General features: G+C 45.0%; 1 protein-coding gene across 1 annotated transcript in view; it reads right to left on the minus strand.

Annotated features, from left to right (window-relative positions):
• The window catches only part of NTN4 (netrin 4), a 44,322-nt gene that overhangs the window by 16,232 nt on the left and 2,911 nt on the right, over positions 1-25,179 (minus strand). Inside the window, exons 2-3 of the mRNA XM_040062151.2 lie at positions 10,500-10,778; positions 298-424 (exon numbers count right to left, since the gene is read on the minus strand). Coding sequence (XP_039918085.1) covers positions 298-424; positions 10,500-10,778 — 406 coding nt within the window. The remainder of the gene's footprint in view (positions 1-297; positions 425-10,499; positions 10,779-25,179) is intronic.

The raw sequence follows: 25,179 nt of genomic DNA on the forward strand, positions 1-25,179 counted from the left end.
AGCAGCAGACCTTATCCCCAGGAGTTGTACTTGGCTCCCAGAGAAAGGTAAAACCAAGAGACATCATGGTCTCGTGAGGATTTCCAAGCGAGGGGCTGTGCAAACAGGGCTGTCCTTACCACACGGACGTGGTGGGTGCTGGGCAGGGATATGACAATGGGCTTCACTCACTGAGCTGCTTGGAAAGTGCTGCGCTCAGGATGTGCTGCCTCTTGCACACATGGGAGAAAGGCAGGCACAGAGGAAGCATTTCACTGTGGCAGAGGATCTGGAGACACTTCCTGACTGGCTACTTACATTGACACTCTTTGGGAGCTCCAGTTTTGCCGTCTGCAGCCTGCCAAGGCTGGTCGTTGTAGAGTGGGGCACAGTGCTGGCAGTGGGACCCTGCGGTGTTGTGCTTGCACATGCATTTCCCATGCACCTAGTAGGGGAAAGAGAGCAAGGATCACCCACTGCAAAGGCCAGAGTCTCCGGGGCACAAGCAATGCCCAAACACAGGAAATAGCATGCAATAACATGCCCGCTACATGTTATTGCATTGACTAGAAGGAGGGATATAGCATGATGCACAGTTCAGCCAGGGCAAGTATTCTGTAGTTACACTTTCAGTTGGGTTAGTATATGTAGACCTGCATGTCATGGTATTGTATAATCTTTTTTTTTTTTTTTTTTTTTAAGATCTAAAAGGGTGTTTAGCAGATGCAGCATGAATTCCCAGGAGAGATTAAAAAAAAAATTCCAGGATTCATAGCATCCTTGGGAAACACTGTAAAACCTTTCTCTTCTTCTCTCCCATAAACATGAATACACCTTTGCGGTATTGCAGGAATAGCACCTACAATCTCAGCACCCAGCTCTGTGTGCCCAGCTAACTCCAACAAAAAAGTATGAGAGAAAAGAAAATCAACCCCCTGAAACATAAATATCCACTCATCCTAGGCAGAACTTTTGCCCCACAAAGGAAGAATCAAGGATAGCACAAGGCCCGTGACTGACTATTCTCGGATATCTTCATGACAGATAATTTAACAGCTAGACAGCCCAGTGTAAGGGGGTAATTAGAGATAAAAAGCCAGCACAGCACACTTGGTGCCAGCTGCCCTGTCAGTCACTGGCATTACTCACCCTGTTGGCAAATGCAAAGAAAACAGGATGTAGCCAGAGGTCACAAGCAGCCCGGCAATGCCTGGATGCAACAAGATCAAGTTCTGCAGCAGCATGGCTCTGCTGGCAAGACTGAAGGCCCTGCCCTTTTCCCATGAAGCATGGCAGTTGGCTACCTACTGTAGCTATTTTGATATGTGCCTGTGCTTGCAGCTTTGCTCCACATTTTGCTTTTAAATACATGTGTCGACTTCTCCTGCTGCTCATGCTCGAGCCAGGGGCCTCAGTCCGCCCTGCCAGCATGGCCCTGTGCTCATACCACAAGCTGGCCATAAAACCAACAGAGCTGCACCAGCTGCTGGCTGCTTTTGGCATCAAGAGGAACACAGGGTGCATGGGGTGCCTGGTGATCCAGTCTGGAGGTGGGGCATGGCCTTAACTGCTACTGGAAAATGCTGCCTTCCACACAGTTTAACTTGCGGTTTTACAAGTATGCTGTTCCTAACTGCATGACTTGCTGGCGAGGCTGTCACAAAAAGGTTCTTGTGAAAAGCCTGAGCAGTAAACAAAACAGAAGAGGACCTTGAACATGTTGTAAACAGCTCCTACTTGTTACCTAGGTGCACACACACACCACACACAGTCCTGGCTAATGATGACTTTCTGATTTATTCATTTGTAATGAATAGATTTCACCTTCTATCTTGCAGGAGTTAAATGTAACCAGTACAGACAAAATTTCAAAACTGACCTAGAAAGTCCTTCCAAGGTTTTTAAGCAGAAATAAAAACAGCAAGATCTTTCAAAAACTTCTTGAATTCATTCCTGTCCTATTAAAATGTCAGATCATCAAAAAATACAGAACAGCAACTGGGCTTGTAAGCAATGGATAGGTACAGATGGAGTCAGAATGCACAAGCATCTAAGCTAAAGTGAAAATAGTAAGCTAACATTGTTTTCAGTGCTATCTAGTCTCATCACAGACATTAGCAGGTCTCACTGCAGATACTACTTGGTCTGTCTGGCTTACTGTATTGGTATAAGCTTAAATGTGTGCTAATTTTTGAAAAGAATGAGAAGTAAATATAGAAAAGGAAACAAATTTGCAGCGGGTGTATTTAGTTCTCAAAGTGTGTCTTGTGTTTACATATTTTCATTTTTACCACCACCAACAGATGTTCTTCAAACTCTCAGATACCTCCCTTTCCTAAATTACCACTCGTCAATAAATTTCTGTCTCTCATATTTTTTAGGCAAGGTCCACACACAACCCAATGGTACAGAATCTCTTCAAACACATTTTAAAGCATACACACCTGCAGCATGGAAACAGAAGATGACAAAAACTGTACTGGTCATCTCCTGGTGGTTTTGATGGTGTCCTAACTTTGATGCCAATTTTGGAAGGAGTTTCTTTGCAAGCCTTTTGGCCATTGAGTGGTTAGGGCTAGACATGTTGTACTAGCCTCAACCGTATCTGTGGCCAGAGACATCCTCCAGAAATCCTTCCTCACATGACTGTCCCAGCTGTAAGGGTAGAGGGACCTTACTACACCCAGGACATTCATGATCAGGAAGGGAAAGCGACCAGAAGGAGTCACAGGGTGCCATGGTCAAAAACAATGGGTTCTTTGGGGCTTTTGCAAACATGATTGCCAAAGTGAGAAGGACATGGGAGAATAATTGCAAACAGAAATTGTCTCAGACATGGGGACACTTGGGATTACTGTGGGGATGTGTGCTCCCCCTTTCTGTGCACACAGCCTGTAGCCTCAACCTCCAAATTCAGTTTGCTCCTTGCCAAAGCCACACAAAGAATCAGTGGAGACCAAATCAATCATCCAGAGGCTGCTCAGCATTAATAATCCCAAAACTCATCCGAAACTCAGCAGCACCTCAGAAACCCTCAAAGAATTAAGCATCCCAGGACACCAACAGAGAGCAAAGCAAAATTCCCCACCAAGAAGCATTTGTGGTTCTGTGGCCTGTCTCTCTCCCAAAGCCCCGGCTCAGGGGCTCCGGCTAGCTTGAGAGACAAACCACAGTTGGAAGGATTTTTTCCTCAGGGCCCCAAAATCCCAGGAGCAGCTGTGAACCTTTTCCTTTAGAGAGAGCAGGCACCTGCCGATGGCAAAGGAAGGCTCTGCACTTGATTCGGGGGGAAATCAGGGCTTTATTCAGTCTTTCTCCTGTGGTCCTGCCCCCACCTGGGTCAGGAGCCCCTTCCCTGTCCCTGAGCAAAGAGAACTTTCCATGTATTCCTCTGGCTTATATCCAGGGAGGGGGCTAAAGGCAAGGACAAGCCACCACCCAATCAGGGATAAGATGGGAGTGGAACAGGGTTGGATTACATTCCAGGAAGGGAACAACGTAGGAGAATGGGCGGGGAAAAGGGGCAGGAGCAAACCACGGGGTGTTACATTTTCCAGGGGAACAGGGGGGTACAGAAGAAACCCTTACAAAACCCAATGTAAAAATTAAATACAATATGAAACCAAATAATACACAGAAACATGGTTCCAAAGAGCAAGAGCTTGAACTTTCGGAAAGCCCAAGTACTGTATAGTAGAACATGCTGCATTGCTAGGATAAAGGAAGGTGGGTGAAAATAAAACAGAATAGGATGGGTGTACCAAGAATCTGCTGTGCCACCATTAATTTGGCATGCAGAGCTAATAGGTAAACCACTGAATAGCTGTGCAACATATTAATATTAATCTGTATGTGAACTCTAAGGAAAGAGGTTGTATATAATTTAACAACTTTTGCAGCAATGGAAGGCTTGTGGTCTCTTGTGCTGTGGCAAGGAGAGCTGCAAAAGAGCCAAGTTGGAGATGATGCAAATCAAGCCAGCTGGTGTTTATCTAGATAGGCTCAGAGGCAGAGCATGGCATAACACTCCTGGTATTGATTGCTTGTAAAGGTGCCATGCACCTGAGTGAAAGGAAACAAATGGTCTGGCTGAAAAGCTTAAAAAGTAACAGAATAGCACGATTCTGACATCTGCGTAAAGGCAAGAACAGGACCAGCACAGAGGCCCTGCAGGCTTGGGGTCCCACCTGACCCAGTGGGTGCCTTTCCTCAGGGTTTATCACAACCAGCCTCCATCAGCTGCTCCCTCCCAAGGGCAGATCCCCCTTTGGATCCCACATGCCCTCTGCTCACCTGGGCAGGGCCTAGCGTGGCTGTTCAGTAGCCCAGCCTGCAATGCACACTTTGCAAACCTATGTGCCCCTGCTCGCTGCAGGGCTGGGGACGCATAATCCCAGTGGGATTCATGCTTGGGCGAACACCTGCAGAGGCATGGGATGCAATGGCCTGGCTAACCCCGCTTCTGTATCAGAAGCTGCTACCCAGACTCCAATCTTTGGGAGTAAGCTTTGGATAAGGCAGCAGGTTTCCCAGTTCTGATGGTGCTGTGCTTTCACAGCACTGCTACTTAAATGGGCTGAGAAAACTTTGCCTCTCCAAGGTCCCCTCAGGTCTCGTGATGGCCCCAGTCCCTCTCAGCCAGGCAGAGCATGGGGTGCAGACCCACTAACGAAGAAGATAAACAGGTAAATGGGCAGTCAGACTGAGGGAGCAGAGAGAAAGAGTCTTTAACAGCTTGCTTCTCAGTGCAACCATTTAGTTAGTACCTTCTTTTCCATATTCCTTTTTCACAGAAGTTTAATGAAAAGTCAGACCTAGGTGATTGAAAAACCTTGCCTCAGGCTGATATATTTGTTCTCTTAGAACAGCATTACAATGACTACCGCCCAAAACAGCTCTGCTTTAAAAATGTTTCTCCAACCTAGCTTTATCCCACTGAAGAGAATATCTTCTTTCTTTTACATAATTCAAGCACAACAGCAAACATTTTTACGCATTGGAAACAAGAAAAAAGGTGGATACCAGCAAGGCCTTTCTTGCAACCCATAGGCAGACGTATTTTTTTTTTAGTTATAAAGAAATACTATGAGAGCTAGAAATACAAGATAGGACAAAGAAAGAGCAATACAAGGAGAAGCGGCAGCAGGTGAAAAACAGCCAACAGACTGTCTACACCGGGCAAAATTAATGTCTGTAAGAGCTGTAGGAGGGCCACTTGCAAGACTGGTCTGCCATGCAAATACCCTGTCATGCCACTGAGCAGCTGGGAGACAGGGCTGAGAAACCAGCCCAGCAGTTCAGCCAGGACACAAGGTAGTCTGGGGAAATGACATACCTGGCCTCCAGGATTTCTCCAGCATCTCATCTTTCTGAAGACAGAATGTGATCCCTGTGCATTGACAGGGGGAAGGCACGTATTTTCTTCCCTTTTCATTCACCTCAACTTATAGTTAGCTGTAAGGCGTACCCACTAGGGTCATTATGGAGCATCACTAAGTACACAAACACAATTCCCAGTATGTCTCACTCCTTTAAGCATTCACACGGCTCCCGACTCATTCAAGCAGCAAGGCCCTCTTATAACATTTTTCATTTTGTCATGGGGTCTTTATGTCCCAGTTCACTTTCACACTATTCCCCTTCTTAGCTTGACAGCCCTGCCGCAACGTCAGTCATTAGAAGGCACAATGCAAACAGTGTTACAAAAGTTGCCTTCTGTAAGAGAAACAAGAGACTGATTTCTCTATACAAAGACAGTTGCTAGGGCATGCTTTCTTCCAGAGCCTTTTGTTGCCAAATTATAACCTTCCAGCGCTTCCTTTCAGATTGCAAATACATAGGGCTTTTTCTTTAGTTGAATCCTATAAAATCCTTTTCCCCATATTCATCATGTTCCAAAATGCTGGACAGTGATAAAGAGTGCTGCCCTGGGGGAAAAATGCTTTCAGTCACCTGTTATAAATTGATTTTTATTGTAAGAACTCACACACTATATGGAGTCCAACACAAATGTACACAAAAAGAAAACTCATGTCCCAAAAACCTGATAGCATAAGCAATCTAAATAGCTGGGAGGAGCAACTGCTTTTAATAGAATTTCCTTTTTGGAACTGCTAAAACTATATTATTTTCTCTCTGTGTTGTTTGTTGTTGTTTTGTTTTTGGTGTGGGGTTTTTTTGTTGTTGTTTTTTGTTTGTTTTTTCTTTGTTTCTTTGGTTTTTGTTTCTTGGGTTTTTTTACTTTCATGGAACATGGGCATGATACTAGCCTAAAGGAAAATGGCAGCATTCACATTGAGTCTCTAACCATAGCTTTTAAACTATAGCTTTTAAACTGTGTTGTACTCAAACAGATGTGCCAGTTTTAGAACCAATGCCTACTGGCAGCTGGCAGCACATGGGGAGGTATTCTTTTCCCAAAGCACCAGACAACCAAATTTATGCATGAGAAAATTCTCATATCCTATCTTGTTCTTGTGAAAGAATACAAAGCTTGTTGTCCAGGGTGTGGGGGCTGTGCAGTGGGGTATTTTTAATTCCTTGTACAATAGGCTTCTGTCAGCATTGCTCTGGAAGACCTTGAACATCTTTGGATGTCAGTTGCATGATAACAATTTATAACAGCTACTGGGCTGGCCGCATGGGAAGCAGGGGGGAATATTCACCCTGCCTAACTACACAGAAGTGCTTTAGCTGAGTATCTTAGTCCACCCAGGATCCCAACCTTCATAACTACGGAAGAAGCCTAGAGAGATCAGCTGGCTAATCCAGCTGGAATCGACATTCTGGGAGGGCCAAGGAGTCTCTGAGATGGATGAACTCCAGCTCTCACTTTGAGACAGAACTGCACAGCCCAAGGTGAGGTATCTCTGGGTTTACTTCCCCCACTTTGGAGTTGTAAATTCCAAGATCCTACTTATCCCCAGGCTTGCATGACACTTACCTCTCCTCTTGCATGCCACTTGCCATAGCTGCAAGCAGGCCATGGGGATGCTTTAGCTGGGAAGAGGCCAAGTGTGCAGTGCAATGGCTCCATGTGCAGAGATACTGGCAAAGGGTGAGGAGACCCTCTGCCACAGATCAGAGGAATAAACAGTTTTCTCATGCCCACTGAAGATCAGGAGGGATCATCTATGTATGTGAATTAATTTGATTGCTCATATTTGTGGTTTGCTGTGTAAGGCAGCTCACAAAGTGATCAACTGCTTAGCATGGTATGGTAGGAGGTCTGTCTGTACATGCACATCTTTTCCTGGGTGTGCATTGGGCTGTTGCTGATGAGAGTTGAGTAGCGATGCTTTGAATAAATTTCGGAGAAGTAGGAAAGAGAGAAAGTATATATATATCTACCTTACAGTTGTCTGTTGCACACAAGTGTATAACAAGGGACAGTCAGGATCATGCTGCCCATGAGGAGCAGCCCTTGCCATCCCAGGCAGCCAGGTCTTCTCTGGGGAGCTCATGGAAATATACCTTCCGCTAGAGCAGAAGTTCCACCTCTATACACAGAATTCACCTAAAGGCTGACATGGCATTTCTGACGCTCAAACAAAACCAGAGTTTTCCTACACAAATTCCTTTCTCTTTTAGGAGAAAGAGTAGCTGTGGGAATTGCCAGGAGGAGAGGAGCATCATGGAGAGTTTTTCAGCTAGATGGTGATGAGGGCACAGAACAAACCTCTTCTCAAACTCTGTAAAATTGAACTTTGAATCAGATTGCAGATGGAGGTTTCCTCACCCCAGAAAATTAATCTCGAGATGCTTCTGCCAGGGCAGAGGGAGCCCCTCTGTTCATGAAGCCACCCTGTTTGCATCCCAACCCCATACTCTGAGGGTGTCCAAGGTAAGTATTATCTCATGGCCAAATGGACTTGTAGCCTTACTTCAACCACACACAATATTTACCTTCAAAACTATCACCTTCTCAACACACAATTTGCTGAGATAGCAATTAAAAAAATGGGCAGGGAGGAATCCTACGGCAGCAAGCTGGGCCCATGTCCCAAGCTGATCATCCTGGCCCCTTGGGTCAGGATCCTGCATCAAACCCACCAGAGCAGCAGCCCCCAGCATTCTCACATACCCCGCTCTTTGGTCAGATTGTCTCTGGGTGAGGTGGCTGAAATGCTCCTGGTCACTTTGTGAGGTCTGGCTGAGACCTGGCAGCTGTGCCCAGTGCTGCTGGGATAGCCCGGCTTACTTCCCAGAGCAGCCCAAGAGAAAAATAAATATATCACATCTGGACCTTCTGCTGGCCAAGCAGAGATTGAAACTAAGGCTGCAGTTAGGATTTTGCCTGTAGTCTGAGAACAAGTGGGGGGCTAAGAAAACTTGCATATATAGTTTTTGGAAAAGTTGTTTGGTTTTTTTATTAAATGATCTTAAACATGCTTAAATTTTGATGTTAATTCTCTTAACTTAGAGCATATTCTTCAGGCGTGCTCTTGTCTACACAAGCATAAAAACAGAGCCAGATTTTATAACCATACTGTAAAATGATAATGCGCATCCCTGCTTTTGCTGTCCTCTGTTTTACACTGATGGTTCTGATAAAACCCTTGGTAGACAGAGTTATATAAAGACTATACGGAAGTCTCCATCTCCCTCTTGAATGACTGGTCATATAATTCTTCAGAATTATATTTTCTGTGAGTTTTTCAGATGAAATGTATAAAAATGCTCCCTCTCTGAAATCCTAGTCTCTTTTCAGAAGTTTTCTGACTTCTACCACCTAAACAGCCACAGACATCGCACTCTTTCATGCCTTTTCTGTTCATTCATGTGTGTGATGAATTCTTCCTATCACCTTGGAAATAATTCTCTCTTCTAGTCTTGACACAATGCACTGGCAAACACCAGGCTGGGTTGCACAAGGTGGGTACCACTGCAGTCTCCAAATAGCAGTAGCCTCATGTCACAGGAGGCTGGCACAGACTAGGCTCAGCCAAAACGGCCCCAGCTCTATGATGGGAAAAGTGGTATTGGGAGAGGAAAGCTTTTACCATGCTTTGACTCTCCCTGCAAACCATGGGGCTATGTCACCCCTATACTGGCACATTCCTCACAGAACATGCAGGGCAAGGTGTAAGTAAAACACAGTATGACACAGCAAAATGAGTCAGCCTCACTGTAGAAACATCACCTTTGGGACTCCTGCCACGTAAACATTTATAAACAGAGTTGAATTTCCCCCTTGGGGCCAGTGCAGGGGTTTGTTGCTGTTTCTTGCTCTGTTTTCAGTGTGATTTTGGCACTTGCTTCCTTCTCACAGCACTGCCTGTTACCTGCACACTATGGTTGCCAGAGGCTCTAGCCATGCTGGAAGCCTGTTTGGCTGCAGGCTGTTAAAACTCTCAGTGGTGCTCCAGGGCACACTCCCATGCAATTGTATCTCACCAAAATAATCCTGAGCAAACAGCTCCTTTTAAAGACTTTCACTCAGGGGACATCTGCAGAAAGCAGAGCAGTGCTACTTGAAACAGTCTTATCAATCACAGCGCTGCATGTTTTCAAACCAGTATATTTTCAAGATGTTGCAAGGCTAGCTCTATTAGAAGGGAAACATCTTGCCTGCTTCATGTCTGAGGCTGTAATTTAAGTGAAATGAGAGCTCCCCAAAGAGTTGGACTCCTTACCTTGACTAACTGCCTTCTTTTTTTTTTTTCATGATCTTTCTCTTTCTAACATTACTCAGTGCACTATATTTGGCTGCTCTGTCTTTCCCTACTGCTCTTCTGCCAGCAAAGCCAGAGCTTTCAGAGCCAGCCTAGATGAGCAGAAAGGGTAAGATGTGCTGGGGACAGCAAGTGTCCCTGGACTGGCTGGGTGCAGGCATGCCATGCCACAGGCATCCAACATGTTGGCCCCTGCTGTGCTCATCACCTGCCCTATGGGTTAGTGGCTCTTGCTTCCCTTGTTTAGGTCTTGGTGGGTCCTTAGGAATTTGAGCTCAGAGCTCTTGTGATGGCACCCCCTTGAAACTAAAGCAGGTTTTCATCCAGAGAAAGGTATTGCAAAGTGCAATAGAAAGCCCATGACTGAGAGTCAAAACCCATCTCTATCCCCTCGATTCAAGACCCAACCCAATATCCTTGGATCCTTCAGAAACAACGGTAGTTACATGATGCTTCTTATCTTCTGAGAAGCTCTCCACCTTCTTTATTACCAAAATGCCTTGCATTTTTTATCCTTTAGATATTGCGTTGCTGCAAGTTTGCATTCAGGGGAAGATGGGTGTCAGCAATTTAATTAAAGATTTACCTGAAATAAATAAATTACTGTGGGGCACCTTCAAAGGGTAAGAGTCCCACACCAAGACAGACAGAAAGGAATTCAGCACTTCAGCCCCACATGGAGACGACCTCCTTTGTAAAAGACCATTTCCGCTCACTTTTCTTGGAATCCAGGGCATCGTATGTCAAATATCACAGCTGAACCTACACCATACTCTATACTGTCCTTCACTATTTTTAAAATTCTGCTTTCCTACAATGCAGACATTGTTGGGTTCACATACATACCATATGGAAAACACCAGCCGCCTTGACAGGCTTGAATCCAGCGACGGGGATGCAGTGGTCAGCATGGCCATTGCAGAAGCAGCTGCCCTTCACAATGAAGTCGTAGATGGCGTAGTGCAGGGATGGTGGGGGCCGCGGGGCCGGGCTGGCCGGGAGGCAGGGGCAGCCCTGCCGCTCCAGCAGCCGCACCCGCAGGTTGGTGATCTTCAGCAGTGCCTGGGCCTCCGCGCTGTACGGGTTCTCCGCGGCGTAAGGCGGTGACAGGGCGCGGAAGATCACCTGGGCAGAGAAACACAGCAGCTGAAGCAGAAAGGAGGAGGTCAGCTAGCCCCAGGGTGGGCCGTGGGGTGGAATGGCAATGACAGCATCCTCTGGGAGCATGCACCAGGCTCTCATGATGTTCTTCCCCCTGTATAAGGGGTGGGAGCGGCAAATCCATCTCCAATCAGTGCGCACAACCCACCCCTACCCCCGTGATCCCTTACATTCCTCTCCACAAAAAGTAAGGACCTTACAAGTGTCAAGTGACTTTTTGCCGTTACATCAAATAAGAGGTGGGTGCCCCTGCTATGTGATGTGGCCCAGCACAGGACCAGCACCCTGCTGGGTGATGTGCATGTGGGGGACTCTTCGTTAACATTCCCTGTCCCAGAATGGGTGTATTTTTAAACAAATATAGCTCACGTTTCCAAATATTTGGTTCCTATCAGTCCCAGGCTGCTTCCTAGTGGAAAAGTAATTAGGTGTGGCAATTAGTGACAGCAAGCTGATAATCAAGAAAACCAAGATAAGAAAGAAAGGAAAGAGGGGGGCTTCCAAAGTTTAAACAAATACTTATCATTCATCCTTTATTTTAACTTCGGTCTGATTGAATAGGTAAATATTGGCTCAAGCTGAATATTGAGAGCACTAGATAAAAATAACCAATTTTCTTGAAAAGACTTATTTAAAAGTTTTTGATCTAACTGCCTGCAATGAGAATTAAGAATATATACTTTGTATGACTACCACTGACATAAAACAACACATCTACGATACGTATTAGTTACCGGTACTTTCAACATACAGTGACACTTTCTGAACAGTTAAGTAGTTTTTCACTGAACAATCACTGATGGCTTGATGAACTACGATGATCATAAACAAAATTTGATCAAATCACTTGAGTGCTTGAGGGTGTGATGCAGCCTAATGACTCGACGCATTACTCCCAGCAGTGACTTAGAAGCTCCTCAAACTACAGTGCTGCCCCGCTGAAACCATCCATTCCACCCAAAATGCCAGCCAGCCTCTTGCAGGCAGCAAGGAGGTGACCATTATTTCCTGCCCAGCGAGGGGCAGGGCACCAATTTGCTGCTACCTCTATCAGGGACTGCAGCCTCCTACCCCTAAATCCACTCCTTCCAAAGAAAGTGGCCGATGTGCTTCAGCCGATGAAGGCTTCCTTTTTATATGACCAGGATCCACAGATCCTGGAAATAATGACCACAGTGCTGCCAGCTGGCCTGCCCACAGGCTTTGCCTACCAACTGCTGCCTCCATCAGCCCCACCACTGCTGGCACTGCTCCTGGCTGGGACCTGGCATTTCTCCAGAGCTGCCAGAATCCGGCCAGAGGAAGCTTTGTGTTGGCCTGGAAGGAGATTTAGCCCTTGTTTTGGAGCTGAATGGCGGCAGCATGCTTTTGCGCGCCCTGCCAGCCTGCCAAGCACAGTTGCCACCAGCATGCTGGTGACAGAAGGGCTCGGCTGTGCTGGAGCTGGGCGTTGCATTCTAGCAAACACGTCATGGCTGCAGTTCTGCGCTGCTCTCCTGGAAACACTCCCTCCCAAAGGTATCTGAGCATCTTCTGCCAGAAAGACACAGATAAGGGAGAAGGTTAACTAGGAAATGTGGTCAAAGGACAAGGCTGGCGAACATACTCCTTGCTCAGAAGCGTTAAGTTTGATGAGGGATATTAATAAACAGTAACACACTTCAAAAAAAGTATTTTTCCCCTCTCTCTTTCAGGGATATACAGAGTTGTTTGTTCTTTCCTAAAACAAAAATATAAACCAGATATCAGTAGAAACTCAAGTGAACCCAAACTATCAAGTCCTGCACCTCTACCCAAGGCTTGTAATTTACCCAAATTTAGATCAATGCCATTCTGGTCACATTTACTTGCTGGAGGTTTTTTGAACACAAGATGCTTTCATATATGGAAAGAAAATTCCTCGGAAAAAATCCAGCATTGGAGACATTGATTTTCTTTGAGTGAAGTTGATAGAAAATGCTGGGTCAAGAATTTTCAGTAAAAACTAGCATTTGGGGTTTCTTGCTATTACATAAATTGCATCTCAGAGAATTCTGTTCATTCTAACTCAGATGATAGCAGGGAAGAAAGTACATAAATGGGGAAAAAATATGCTAGATGGATCTGCAGACTTTCATGTTTTCTGTTTTCCTTGTTTATCTATCCCTGTTTAATGCATGTGACTGATGTTTGTAGTACTAGTAAAGACTATCACAGCAAGGAAATCAATAACCCCGGATGCCTCTGCACTGACAGAGTTAAATCTTGTCTGTGTGGAATTCAGGGGGAGTTATGCTGCTGATTTCAATGGAGCCAGTATTCCTGCTCAGACCCTAGAATGCTACAAACATTTCTTTTTATGGCTACTTGAAAACAGTGATGCTAAACATGAGCTCTATTTGTAGCCCCTGGCTGTCCTGTATTGCTCTGGCTGTGCCCAGCAGCCCTGGCCTGGGGAGCAACTCTGTGCCCTGCAGCTGTGCAACAGAGTGAGCCTGGTCTCAGTGCTGCCAGGACAGTAAACATCCCCATCCCTTCATCCCAGACCCCTGGGCAGCCCAGCTTTAATGAAATACTAACTGGTCATTATAATACGTAGGGCATCATACAAATTGCAATTTTTTGACACAGCAGATTCAGCTGGGATTCCAGAATCCCTCAAACACTGCATAATAAGGATAAGGATGTGTTTCCCAGCAAGATTTCCCTGTTTAGTCATTAACATCATTAATTTATTCCAGCTGGTCTCAGGAGTCTGCACATCACTGGGGCCACACGGGTCTTACACAGCTGTCATGGGTTTGCACCCCTGTGCTTTCCAGCAGCCCAGCCACACGTACACACGTATGCAGCGCCAGATTTCCTGCTTTTACCTCTTCTTGGGCTTTTCTGTGCAACAGGATGGGCACGGGACTTCAGCATCCTCTCTACTAATGAACCGTGGTTCGCACAGCAGACCTGACTGGCTTTTCAAACCTCTGATTCCGGTGGCAACTCCCAGCTACTGCAGTCAGAGGTCTCCTCAACCAAAATATTGTTTCGTTTTAGCAGTGTAGGGAAAGGGTGTAGGAAAAATTGGAAAAGAACACTTTATCAACATATGTGTGCATCTGATGGTGTTATTTTAAAAGCCCATTGTCTGCCTGGTTCCACTGTTCAGCCAGGACTCTGTTGTGCAGTGCTCCCCAGCCACTCTGCAGGCAGCAAACCTCCCCAGTAAGCACCCCAGGGTCACCAGACTTCTGTCCTTCCCACTCAAGCACATCTCTGTGTATGAGGCCTTCTAACAAAACATCAATACCCAGCATCACAACACTAGGCAGATGATGTGACTTATGAAGTAGTCAGCCCCAATTATGATAGCAAAGTGTGAGAGGCTCTGGTCTTTACATCAGCAATTCTGAAATGTATGTGCTAATTAAAGTATTATACTTTGTAAAACAAGTCAGAAATAATACATTGAAGCACCCCTGCATTTCTGTGTTTTACATCCATATTGTATCCTGTCAGAAAGATGTTTTCATTCCCGACATTGCTAGCTCACAAAAAATCTATGATACTTGGGATTTTTTTTAAAATACAGTCCCAGGAACAGAATCTTTATCTCAGATTCCATTTAAAATTAAGTATCTAGCAATAATGTCTCAAACCAGGAAGCAAATAGAATCGCTAAGAAACAAAATATCTAGTCGTTGGGGTAATGTTCCTTCTGTGAAATGTGGAATTATGCTGTTGGATCCCATGTGCTATAAAAGCAACCTTTGCATGAAGCAACATTAATTGAGGAGTGATTTAAGGTTGCATGGAGGTTTTTTTTGTTTGTTTGTGGTTTTTTTTTTTTTTTTTTTTTTTTTTTTTTTTTTTTTTTTTTGCATAGCGGTGGTCTTTACACAGCCAAATAAGAGCTTTAGTCTGCAGTCTCTGAGTGAGAAATGTCACTGCTATGCCTCAAGAGGGTTGGGTTCACCTGACCCTCTTAGTGCAATGCATGTTGGTGGCAGGAGGGAGCCCACTCCACTCCCAGGGGAAGCCAAATCCACTCCAAGGGAGCAGGAGTGGATAAGCTGTCCTTCAGTACCTTGCATGTGTCATGGAATAAAAATACTCTGCTCTTCAGCCAGACCACCAGTCCTATCATTATATAGACAGCCTCTAATAAATTCCCACAGGGTTTTGATTTCCTTATTGGTTGTCATGAGCAGCTCTTGCTCTGTTGATTATTTCACAAATTCTAGTGGCAGAAGAAGCCTGAGCTCCTCACCATTATGCAGATGCAGTACAGTTGCCCTGTATATAAATAAAGCAGCAGCCATGGATGTGGTGCACTCAAGTAACCACTTGCACCACAACGACCTTGATATATAAATACATAAAGTCCCTTCACAAGAAATACCCTAGTATGTTTACACTTGAGAGGAAATGAAAGGACATCTTTATATATATATATCTCCCAGTGGGAAGGAAAATGCTAATGAATGATTCTGACAGTAACAAAATAGGCTGTGAAATCAAAGTTGGCTGAGGAAGTCTACAAAACCAATGAAAGACTTGCCAGGAGCAAAGGTTTCTCAGTGAGTCATGGGCCCACCTCCACTGAATGCAGCTGCAAGGGCTTGGACCTTTGTGAAGATGCATATGTCCAGAGCAACGGAGTGGGACCCTTTGGGACGCAGATACCTGTGACATTAAAGAGACATGGGTGATCCACAAAAAGTTTGTTCCTCACAGACCTTCAGAAATAGGCACAATTACAGAGGCTTTGCACAGGGTCTTGCAGCTGCTGCGCATGTGCACCTTCCCTGGGTCCCTGCACCTGGCCAGAGCGGCCACGCTCCAACCTCCAACTGGGAGCCTGGCCTCAGCCATGAAGGCAGCAGGACATGGTTCATGAAATGGCAACATCCATAAATTACAGAGAGAACAAATAGAAGATAGAAGACTCAAGAATCATATACACGCGAGAACAAGCCAACAAACAGGAATACGGCAGAAATAAAAGCAATAAACAAATACTAAAAACATAACCACATTTTTACTTGGTTGTAAATGAAAACCAGGGTGGTAACATTGCATGAAGTGATGTATGGTTTCTTTCCAGAAGAGACTGATGAACTCTACCCTGTATTGTCTGGGTACATGACCTGGATGCATGAAAATATATCTATAAGTACTCTACAATAATGACATACCCATATTAGTGATTCGTGTAATTAGCTCAGGGGCATTCAATAAATTCAGTACCGGTTTATTTGATTTTTGCTGGTAGATTCATCCCTTTCAATGCATTTTACAGGAATAAATGAAAAAAATAAAATAGTATGAATAAAAAGAATGCAAAGTTCATTGTCTTATCCAGATAGACAGCAAAAGCAATGAGGGATGTGCACCACTTTACAAAAGGGTGTACAATGTCTAAGTGTTTAACAGAAAAGTTAAGGTTTGCATTAGGAGTCTGCAGTGACTCTTGGTGTGTAGGCACTAAATTAATGTGCTTAACTGGCCTGTATTCTGGGGCCATGTGGAATCTCCACGTCACTGGAAGTGATCTGATTTATTTAGTGCCTGGACAAGCCTCTGAAAATGTAGGCAGTAAATGCAGTGCTGGAGCTCTGCTAGCACATCCAGGACATCAGCCCTTTGCCTCCTGAAAAATTTCCCTCAAGCACAACAAGCAGCTGAGGTTAGGCACTATTGCATGGTACCGGAGCTGAGGTGAAAGCGAGCCCTCTTCTCAGACATCCTGGTCCTGGGATTCCCAGCTGCGTGCCCAGCATTGCCTCACATCTGCTTGTGCTCACAGGCCTCGGCTGTCACTTCAAACAATGGCACAGACTGAGATAGTCCATGCTATATCCACTGCACGGTACACTTCTGCCATCCCCCAGGCACTGCCTGCCTGCACCCCGTGCCCCTGCCCCTCCCTCCACAACCAGCCCAGCCCATCCAACAGCCCAGGAACTCTCCCGTAGGCACTACCCAAAGGTGGCAACTGCTTTCAGCCTTGGCTGGTCTTGTTCAGAGAAGCTTAGTAGGGAAATTTTATTGTGGCAATTAAGCTTTCCTGCTCAATAGATGTAGAAGTTATAAGTAGTCAATTCTCTTGGTAAACATTATGGAAAGCTCCCACGGAGCAAAAAGACCGGTTTGTAGAAATATGGAACTAAAAATATTAATAATAATGCAATACGTGTGCCAACTGTCAACCTGCCACAGTGTCTGCTTTCAACTTCCACCCAAGAAATGTACTAGGGGCAATAAGCTCATCATCACCACAAAAGCCTGATTCATGGAACTGGATGTAAATTTAACTGCAGAAAAGCAATGCCGGTCAGGTACTCCCGCTTCAAAGAGAGCGTTCTCACACCTCTTTTCCACACTCCTGCTTAGTCACCTTCAGGGCTGCAGAGGAACCTTGGAGCTAAGACTGTTCTGTGCTTGTCTCCCTGTGCCTTCCCCGGAAAGAGTAATTAAGCTTCTCACACCACAACGCCTGCAGGGAAGACTGAGGTGAGGCCGTCTTACTGTGAGGACGTCTTGACTTTCACGGTTTGCTGTGCCACGCAGCAAGACTCAAGCTGCAGCAATGAATCTCATTTGGTACCTTGTGGGGAACAGGGAGAGTCCTACTTGGCCTGACACCTTTGGGGAGCTTTTTTTCTTTTTACAGTGGGACACCTCAGACGCAGGAGCTGCCTGATTTAACAGGGCTCTCTCAGCAGGAGCAGCTCATGCACACCTACTGTCAGATGCATGGTCTAAACACCAGACCTAGTGCTGGCAACAGCTAGCAGATTCTCTGCCCTCATATGCCTTCTGAGAGACACATACTCTGCAGGTAGCTTCTTTTGTCTCCCACTTTGAGTATCGAGGGTGCAACTCTATCCTAGCATTTACCCTCCTGGTCAGTATTTTAGTTTCTGGGATTTTCTGCATCAGTGTGGTGTAAGTCTGCCAGGCTCTCCTTGGCTTTTCCTGGAGGGCACAGTTGTGTCTGCAGAGAAATATTTTGCTCACAAAGTTGGCTCCCTACAGAAACGGGCCCTGTGCCATTGCATTGCACGCGTATCCATGTCCCTGCCCATCAGTCCACTCTAAAAATCTCCGAAACCTCTGTCTAACTTCAACTACCTTTTGGAGATACACCTGAAAGGTATTAAGCTCCTGAAAGTTTCAAGAAAACCATCTCATTGCTTCACAAAATCAAGCCTGTTCAACTACTACCCACTGTGAAGAAGGCTGATAGAGCCACAATGCTGGTACCTTCTAGTGACAAAACAGACTTATTTCATATATTACCACACCAAGCAACAAGATTTTAGGAGAGAAGCCAATGTGCATCTCTGTGTTATGTTCATTGCAACGACCCTTGGCTAAAAAAAGACAAATCTGCTTTTGGCAGATGCTGCAAATAAATCATTTGGTGTGGAAATTTCATCAGCCTAAGCTGGGCAGGTATTACCCACCAGCTCCTCTAAAACACTTCTTTGTTTTTCGGCCTGTCAGACAAAGTGGACTGCAGGGAAGAAGAGCCTCTTTTTCTTGTGGAGAGCTCTGACTGCCCTCATGGTGCACACTTCAGCATCACCTGGATGAGGTGAAACAGCAATAGAAATTGGAAAACCTGTCTTGCCGCTGCAGGGAGGAGACCATCAGAGATAGTAAGGTCACGTTGGAATCTTGCAGGCCACAGTGTTTGGTGCTCGATCAACATCCCCAGGCAACCACGACAGAAACCCACTCTGTACCACCTGGCTGGAGAAATGATACTCCTGCAGCAGCCTTAGCAAGTCTTCTTCATATAATTTGACATAAGACAGCATTTGGCCCATGCCTCCAGCCCTTCTGCAGTGTTTTACAGCACATAAATCAAGGCAAATAATCCCTTGCCTCACCATTCAAAAGTTATGCAATCCTACAAAGACTTCAGGAGGAAAATCCAACTATTTCAAATAATCAGCCCTCGTAAATTAATTTATACCAAGGTAACTTTTCTCTTTTGGGAAACTCAAAGCATTCTTCTGCCACTCTCAAAAGCCAGGAGCTGTACAGGAAGAGCTCCAACTCTCATGCAGCAGCTGACCAGTGAGGCGCTGGAAAAGGCACAAGGAGAGCTAGGGAAGAGCCTTGGGATTGCTCCAGGATCCTTGAAATCTCTGGCAATAATCAGCCAGATGAGACCCATCTTATCAGCTTTTCTTCAACATTCAACTACACAATTTCGTTAGATGAAAATGAAACACTGCTAGGTCATTTCTGTCTTCATGCAATCAATGATCACAAAAGTAATGTTCTTATCAAAAACATCTCACTACAGCTCAAATCTCTTGGATTTCTTAATCTCCGGTTAATAGTGCTTCTCCAATAATTGATAATTCATTCCACAATGGTTCCATTTTGCTTAACCACTACTTTTGCTCATCAAGCAGATAGAAACACTCAGTTTCTTGGCTCACAAAACCCTCCAGATTCATTATATCATTGACTATGAACTATCAAGGAAAACAATTATTGCCTTTTTCTCATCTTTAGAATCACCGTTTCCAAGGCTGTGCTAGCCCAGTCAGGAAACTGAACCAGCACATCTCAGCTGATTATATGAAGGCCTTTGACCCATCAGCAAGAAAGATGATACTTAGGTACTCTTCCTTCCAGCAATTCCCCTCCTTTCCCTATCCCCATAAAAGATTTATGTTCTCAGCCTTGACCTGCTGGCAGTACCTGTTGTGCGCATGGAAGACCCAAAAAAACCTGGAGCTATCTCCAAAGAGCCAAACAAAGGACTGGACTTGCTTCTTCATTGGCAGGGCTGTAAGAAAACCTGGCTCACTCCCCAGAGCTGCAGAATAACCTCTTTAACAGATTCTGAGCACAACACACCACTACAAAAGCCTGAAGGGCAGCAGGTTAGTGTTTCAGTAACTGCAATGGTACTAAGGATCAAGGGGATTTCTTTCAGCCTAAGAAATTCCATTAATATTTTTCAATTGCTCTTGTTTTTAATGAAAAGACTTTGTTTACAGGACTGTCTACTTGAACTACTCGACTACCATGAGCTACACTTAATTCTAGGAAGAACACCTGTCAGAATTATATGTAACTAAATACTGTCAAAAAGGCCACAAGAAACAGCACTCCTCTTTCAACCCATAGCTGTAGATTTTGATTACTGGAATGAGCGATGCTGCAGAGAGACTGGTGGTAAAAGACTCATAGCATATGCATCTGGTAAGCTGGGTTCTGGACATTAACTTCTTTTCTTCCTGTGAAATGTTACCCATGGACAATTTGAGAACTTCACCATTTGTGTAGGATTTTGAATGTTGTTAGACTGGGTATCTCACACCGACACCCATTGTTGCATGGCAATTAATCTCAAATGAGCTTTTGATCCAAAACTTCTGAGACGCGTCAATACATTGCTTTAGGTTGCATGCTTCCCATGTAACCAGTTGTATCCAGGAATCCCAAAGAGAAACATGGCAGTCTTACTTTCCAGCCAGAGAACTGGGAGTTGAATAAGTGAGCTAGCCTTCTCTTCATGCCAAAAATGAACTGTGAAATGAAGCAGTGGGGTGCAGTGCCTGAAGAGAGGCTCCAGAGGCACCGTTAAAATCCTGTGGCACTTTTCTCAAGGGAAGCAATAGTCCTGCTAACAAGGCCAGATGCCAATTTAGAGAATTAAATTCTGCCTACCCAAACTCCTCTTGTTTCATGTAGGTACAGTGCTCTTCATGTCCTACATAAGAAGTTTGGAAAGGGTATCCTGGAGCCCCGGGACCCATTCGCTCCTGCTGTTGGCAGCCTACAATATCCCCCCTTTCACAGACCGGTCAAGCTCCCTCCAAAGAATAATTTGTTTTAGCCATAATTGGAGGTCAATCCAGAAGCAGTTGTTAGAAACTTGCTGCTCCAAATGGGGGACTGCCGATGTGCACTGTTAAACACTGGCTGTGCTCCATCCCAGAGGCTGCTGCATTTCAAGAACTGGCCAAGCAGAGGGCCAACCCTCAAGTGCCAAAAGCCTTGGGAAATCCAGCAAGGAGACGATCCTTGGGCTAGTTGCAATGGGAGAAATCATGCAGAGGATCATGGGGCAGGTTACCCTTGTCCTTCTGAGATGCTGAGCATCCAGGAGGACCTGTCACTCCCCTAGGATGGCCCATGGAAGAGGGGGAGGGATTTGTCACAACCTGGTCCACAGATCTGGCAGTATCATGCCTGGTACTCCACATAGAGAAAACTTAAAAGGAATGTTCTGGCTGCCTTGCCAGTGCTGTTGTGACTGAACTCTAAAATATCTTTCATGGTAAAATTTGTCAGAGACCAAAGGTTCGTCTCTACAGAATGGCCCCCGTCTCTTGTCCTCCCAGGCACAGGTGAAAACCAAGCTAAAGTTTCTCCTCTCCCCCGGATTCACTTTTTGCTGCCCCATTATTTAAAGGGAAAATCTCTTCTCCTCCACTGTTGGAAACTTGCACCGGCTTGGAAACCTTCCATAGTGCTTGGGAAGATGGGCTTCTCTGCAGGAAGGAAAGCTTGAGGACCAAGCCAAAGGATGTACTTCACCACAGTCCGCAGCAAGGTGGCTGGTGTGGGACGGTGTCCTGTTGGTGTGCTGCTACTGCCATCTGCCACAGCTTGGGATTTCTAGGCTCCTACATGATTTTATTGACCCCAACCTAGCCCCATTTACATCATCTCATTAACTTTTCCCCTAGAAATCATTATTCTTGAGCTTATGAAACAATGGTCTCCATGTCTTGCTAGATTTAGTGATATAATGCAAAGAGCTGGACAGGATTTGGCCATCACCCCAACCACGCCTAGCTGAACAGACTCTCCTTTGCACATGGCATTTCTGAACAGATCCCAACAATTTGTGGTTTTCCAAAGATAGGATGATCAGGAAGACACTGTAAAAGAGATATTTTTCCTACAAAGTGCGCTTCTACAAAGTGTAGAGACGAGACTTGAAAACATACTTCCCTAGGCATGCCCTCACACATCCTGAGCACTGCTGAGTGTCTGCCAGGATCCCTCTTTCCTTCTCATCAGTTTGGGCCTTTGTTTTCACTCTGTGCAGATGTCAGTGGCACAAGACAATTAAAAAAGATGTTTGCAGCCCTCTAATGGGTTGACATCCCAGGATGTTATGAGGTTATTCTTGCATATTTGCCCAGGTTCTTTGTGAAGTCCTGCAAGTGACTGAACTCAAAAAAATCTGTTACCCACAAGATCTTTGAAGGACCTCAGCACAATTAAAATGTAGCTTTAGTTAAGGACAATAATTATAAGCTTGAAAACCAAGCTTATTCAGGCCTAAAAGGTAAAAAAAACCCCAACCAGGCAGAAGTTTCTACAACCCAAAATCAGGACTCAAAAATAAAAGTTACTGACCGTCTTTATCTCCTATTTGTTTCAGCAGCGAGTGTTACAACCACTGTCATGGTCAGATTTCTCAGTAGAAATACACAATTTACTTCTGCTCTATGCAGCTAATTTCTGGTAAAACCAGTAGGACTGGTGTCCAAATCCTCATGGAAGAGAGGCAGGCTGCATGCAGTAACAGAGAAAGGCAAAACATATGAAGGTTTTTCCGCTATGGAGGGCACAAGATCAATAAAATGCTCAGTAAGACACGCATCCCACAGCAAAACAGTGGTAAATGTGATGTTTCAGAAGTTAAAAGCATGTTAGAATTTGTTGCTGGAATATAGTCAAACTGCAAATATGCCTCTTCTATAAATAGCAAACAGCAACAACAGCTGAGGTCTCCAAGAGATTTATTAGCAGTATTCTGAATCGATGAACACTAAAGTAAGTTACTAATTTACTAAAATCTTGTCAAGGAGACTCTGCTTCAGTAAGCCCTTTTATCCTGGAGCTTGTCTAAATGGGGACACTCAGGCGAGCTAATCTGAATTGACCACAGATGGGAATGTAAAGTGAATGAGATAATTGCATTGCAGAGTGGACAGTCACTCTCACTCACAGTTAAAGAATTAACATCTGCTAAGGGCCCCTTGTGGATGAGCCCTCAATAATGATCCCTAGCCAAGGATACTTTTAAGATTAGTGTGTTGAAAAGGAAATATTTAATAATATCTGAACTATGGGAGGAAAGATACCTTTTATGCATACTAGTAAAATTAGTATTCCTGTCTGAGCATGAAGCTGAAAGAGTTTATTTCTGGATCTTGCTTACTTAGATCAGATTATGTTTGGCTGCTGAATCCAGTTCTGATTTCCCCTGCCATAATGAGGCTGAAGGGTTACTCCCTGAAAAACAGCAAAAATACTTGGCATTTGTAGCATTTTTGTATTACTCAGGCTAAAACTTAGCCACAGCTTTTCTTGTAAAACACTGGTGATGCAAGGCTAACATTTAGAGGTTTCTGCCTCTGCTAAACAAACCGCTGTTGTGAAAAAACTAATTCACTATATTAAACATAGGGGAAATCTATAATGACCTCTCTGCATGCAGCTGATCCAAAATTATTCCCTGACATGCGAACATGTCCCCTTCACAACATTGCAAATCCAACTCCTCAAATAGGCAGATGCTTGAAACCAGCTGGAAACCCAGGTTGGCTGCACCAAGGTTGGGATGCCAGGGCAGATGGTGGGCACCCACCATCTGCCTCCTTTCCTGTTCCCTCCTGAGGAGAGGCTCAGTTGGTTTGGTTGGCTTTGGTATACCTGCAGAGAAATCACTGACTACTTTGCTGGTTGTTGAAACAGTGGTTCTTCTTTGCATGAGGTCAGACTGAAGCCAGGCTGCCCTGGTATAGGGCTCAGCTCAGCAGAGCCCCTGAGGTCTGTGGGCACATGTTGACCTGTGAACTCGGGCTTACTTCCACCAAGAAAACTATTTAGACCAAACCCAGGGCATTTTAGTGCAGTGTTCCTGACATCAGTACAGCCTTCAAGCTCTTTGCTTGGCAGTTCTGCCCAGATTTGTCCTTTCTTTCCTAATCCCACCACTGGGCTGCTGATCCTCCATCTCTTGCCTGCCTCAGGCTGGAACCCCATCCACATCAGAGACAACCATGCCCGGTGGACTTGCAGCATTAGGGGCTGGTAGCAAAGAAGAGCAGGGACCTGCCAAGTCCCTGATGAGATGACTCTATCCATCAACTGACCATCCAAGTGCCACACATGGTGTGTGACATAATTACCTCATCTGGTTCCCACTGCTGAGGTGACTGCAGCACTGTGCTGACTTCCAAAAGTATTGCTCTCCCAGTGCTCCTCAGCACCCCAGTCCCACCACTGCAAAGGCAAGCCCAGAGCCACACGGCTACAGAAGGATGAAAGGCATCTCCCAGAGCCATTTCAGCATTTCTGAGGTCTGGGTCTTTGAAATGAACCTAGAGGCTTGTCAGCTTGTTTTCTACACTATCATAAATCTCCTCAAGAACAACAACATGGCAAATTCTGAAGAGGGAGGATTTTTGTCGTAAGAGTTGAAGTAGGCATCTAAGGAATGACTCACGATGATGAGGGCAGAATGCAAAAAGTCTGATATTCCTTTTTAATAAAAAGTGACACCTTTGACCCAAACTAAGACAGGTGATATATTGAAAAAAGGCCCTAAGCCCCAGAGTCCTGTGGGGTTCTGCACACTGCTGCCTTGAATCAGGGCTTGCTGGCACCATAACAACCAGAAATGCAGGTGGATCATCACCACCTGTTCTTTACAGAGGGTAAAACCAGAAACCACCAGCCCAACAAGCCATAGGTCTGTGCCAAACTGCAGTGATATTTGGGGTAAGTCACCACCACCTGAGACAAACTTCTCATCTAAGGGGATAGACAGCAGTGGGGGAGCTGCCAGCAGCATGCAGAGAGACCCCAGCATCCTGCAAAATCCTGCAAGCCCTTAGTGCTGTGCCCAGAAATGGACATGTGGCGTTGAAATGTCTGAAGTGTAAGAAAGCAGTATACAGACAGTGGGACACATGGTTTGGATCAGGGGTTACAGCTGTTACATCAGAGTTTAAAAAAAATCAAAAAAGTTGAAAAAGAAATCCAGTGGCACTCACAGAATTTGTAGCTGTGCTTTAAAGAAAATGAGTAATACCCTTCAGAGTAATGAGTAATACCCCTCAGATGCTGACATTTTGGATGACTGCATATTTGAAACCACTGTTTCAAGCGAAATTACTTTTTCCATATGTCTGAAATTAGGTGCTACCAAAGTGGGAGTAAAGCACAACACAACTCCAAACAGAACACAAAACTCTGATGTTTCTTTAGGTCAGATACATGTTGCTATTGGCAGCTACTAGTAATTGCTGGAATGCAGCACTCTGTAATAAATTAAATGTGATATTTGCTAAGCATGCAGGCTTGCCATCTGGAGAGCTGCTGCTATTACTTTGCA

The sequence above is a fragment of the Hirundo rustica genome, chromosome 4 (assembly GCF_015227805.2).
Source record: "Hirundo rustica isolate bHirRus1 chromosome 4, bHirRus1.pri.v3, whole genome shotgun sequence".
Lineage (NCBI taxonomy): Eukaryota > Metazoa > Chordata > Aves > Passeriformes > Hirundinidae > Hirundo > Hirundo rustica.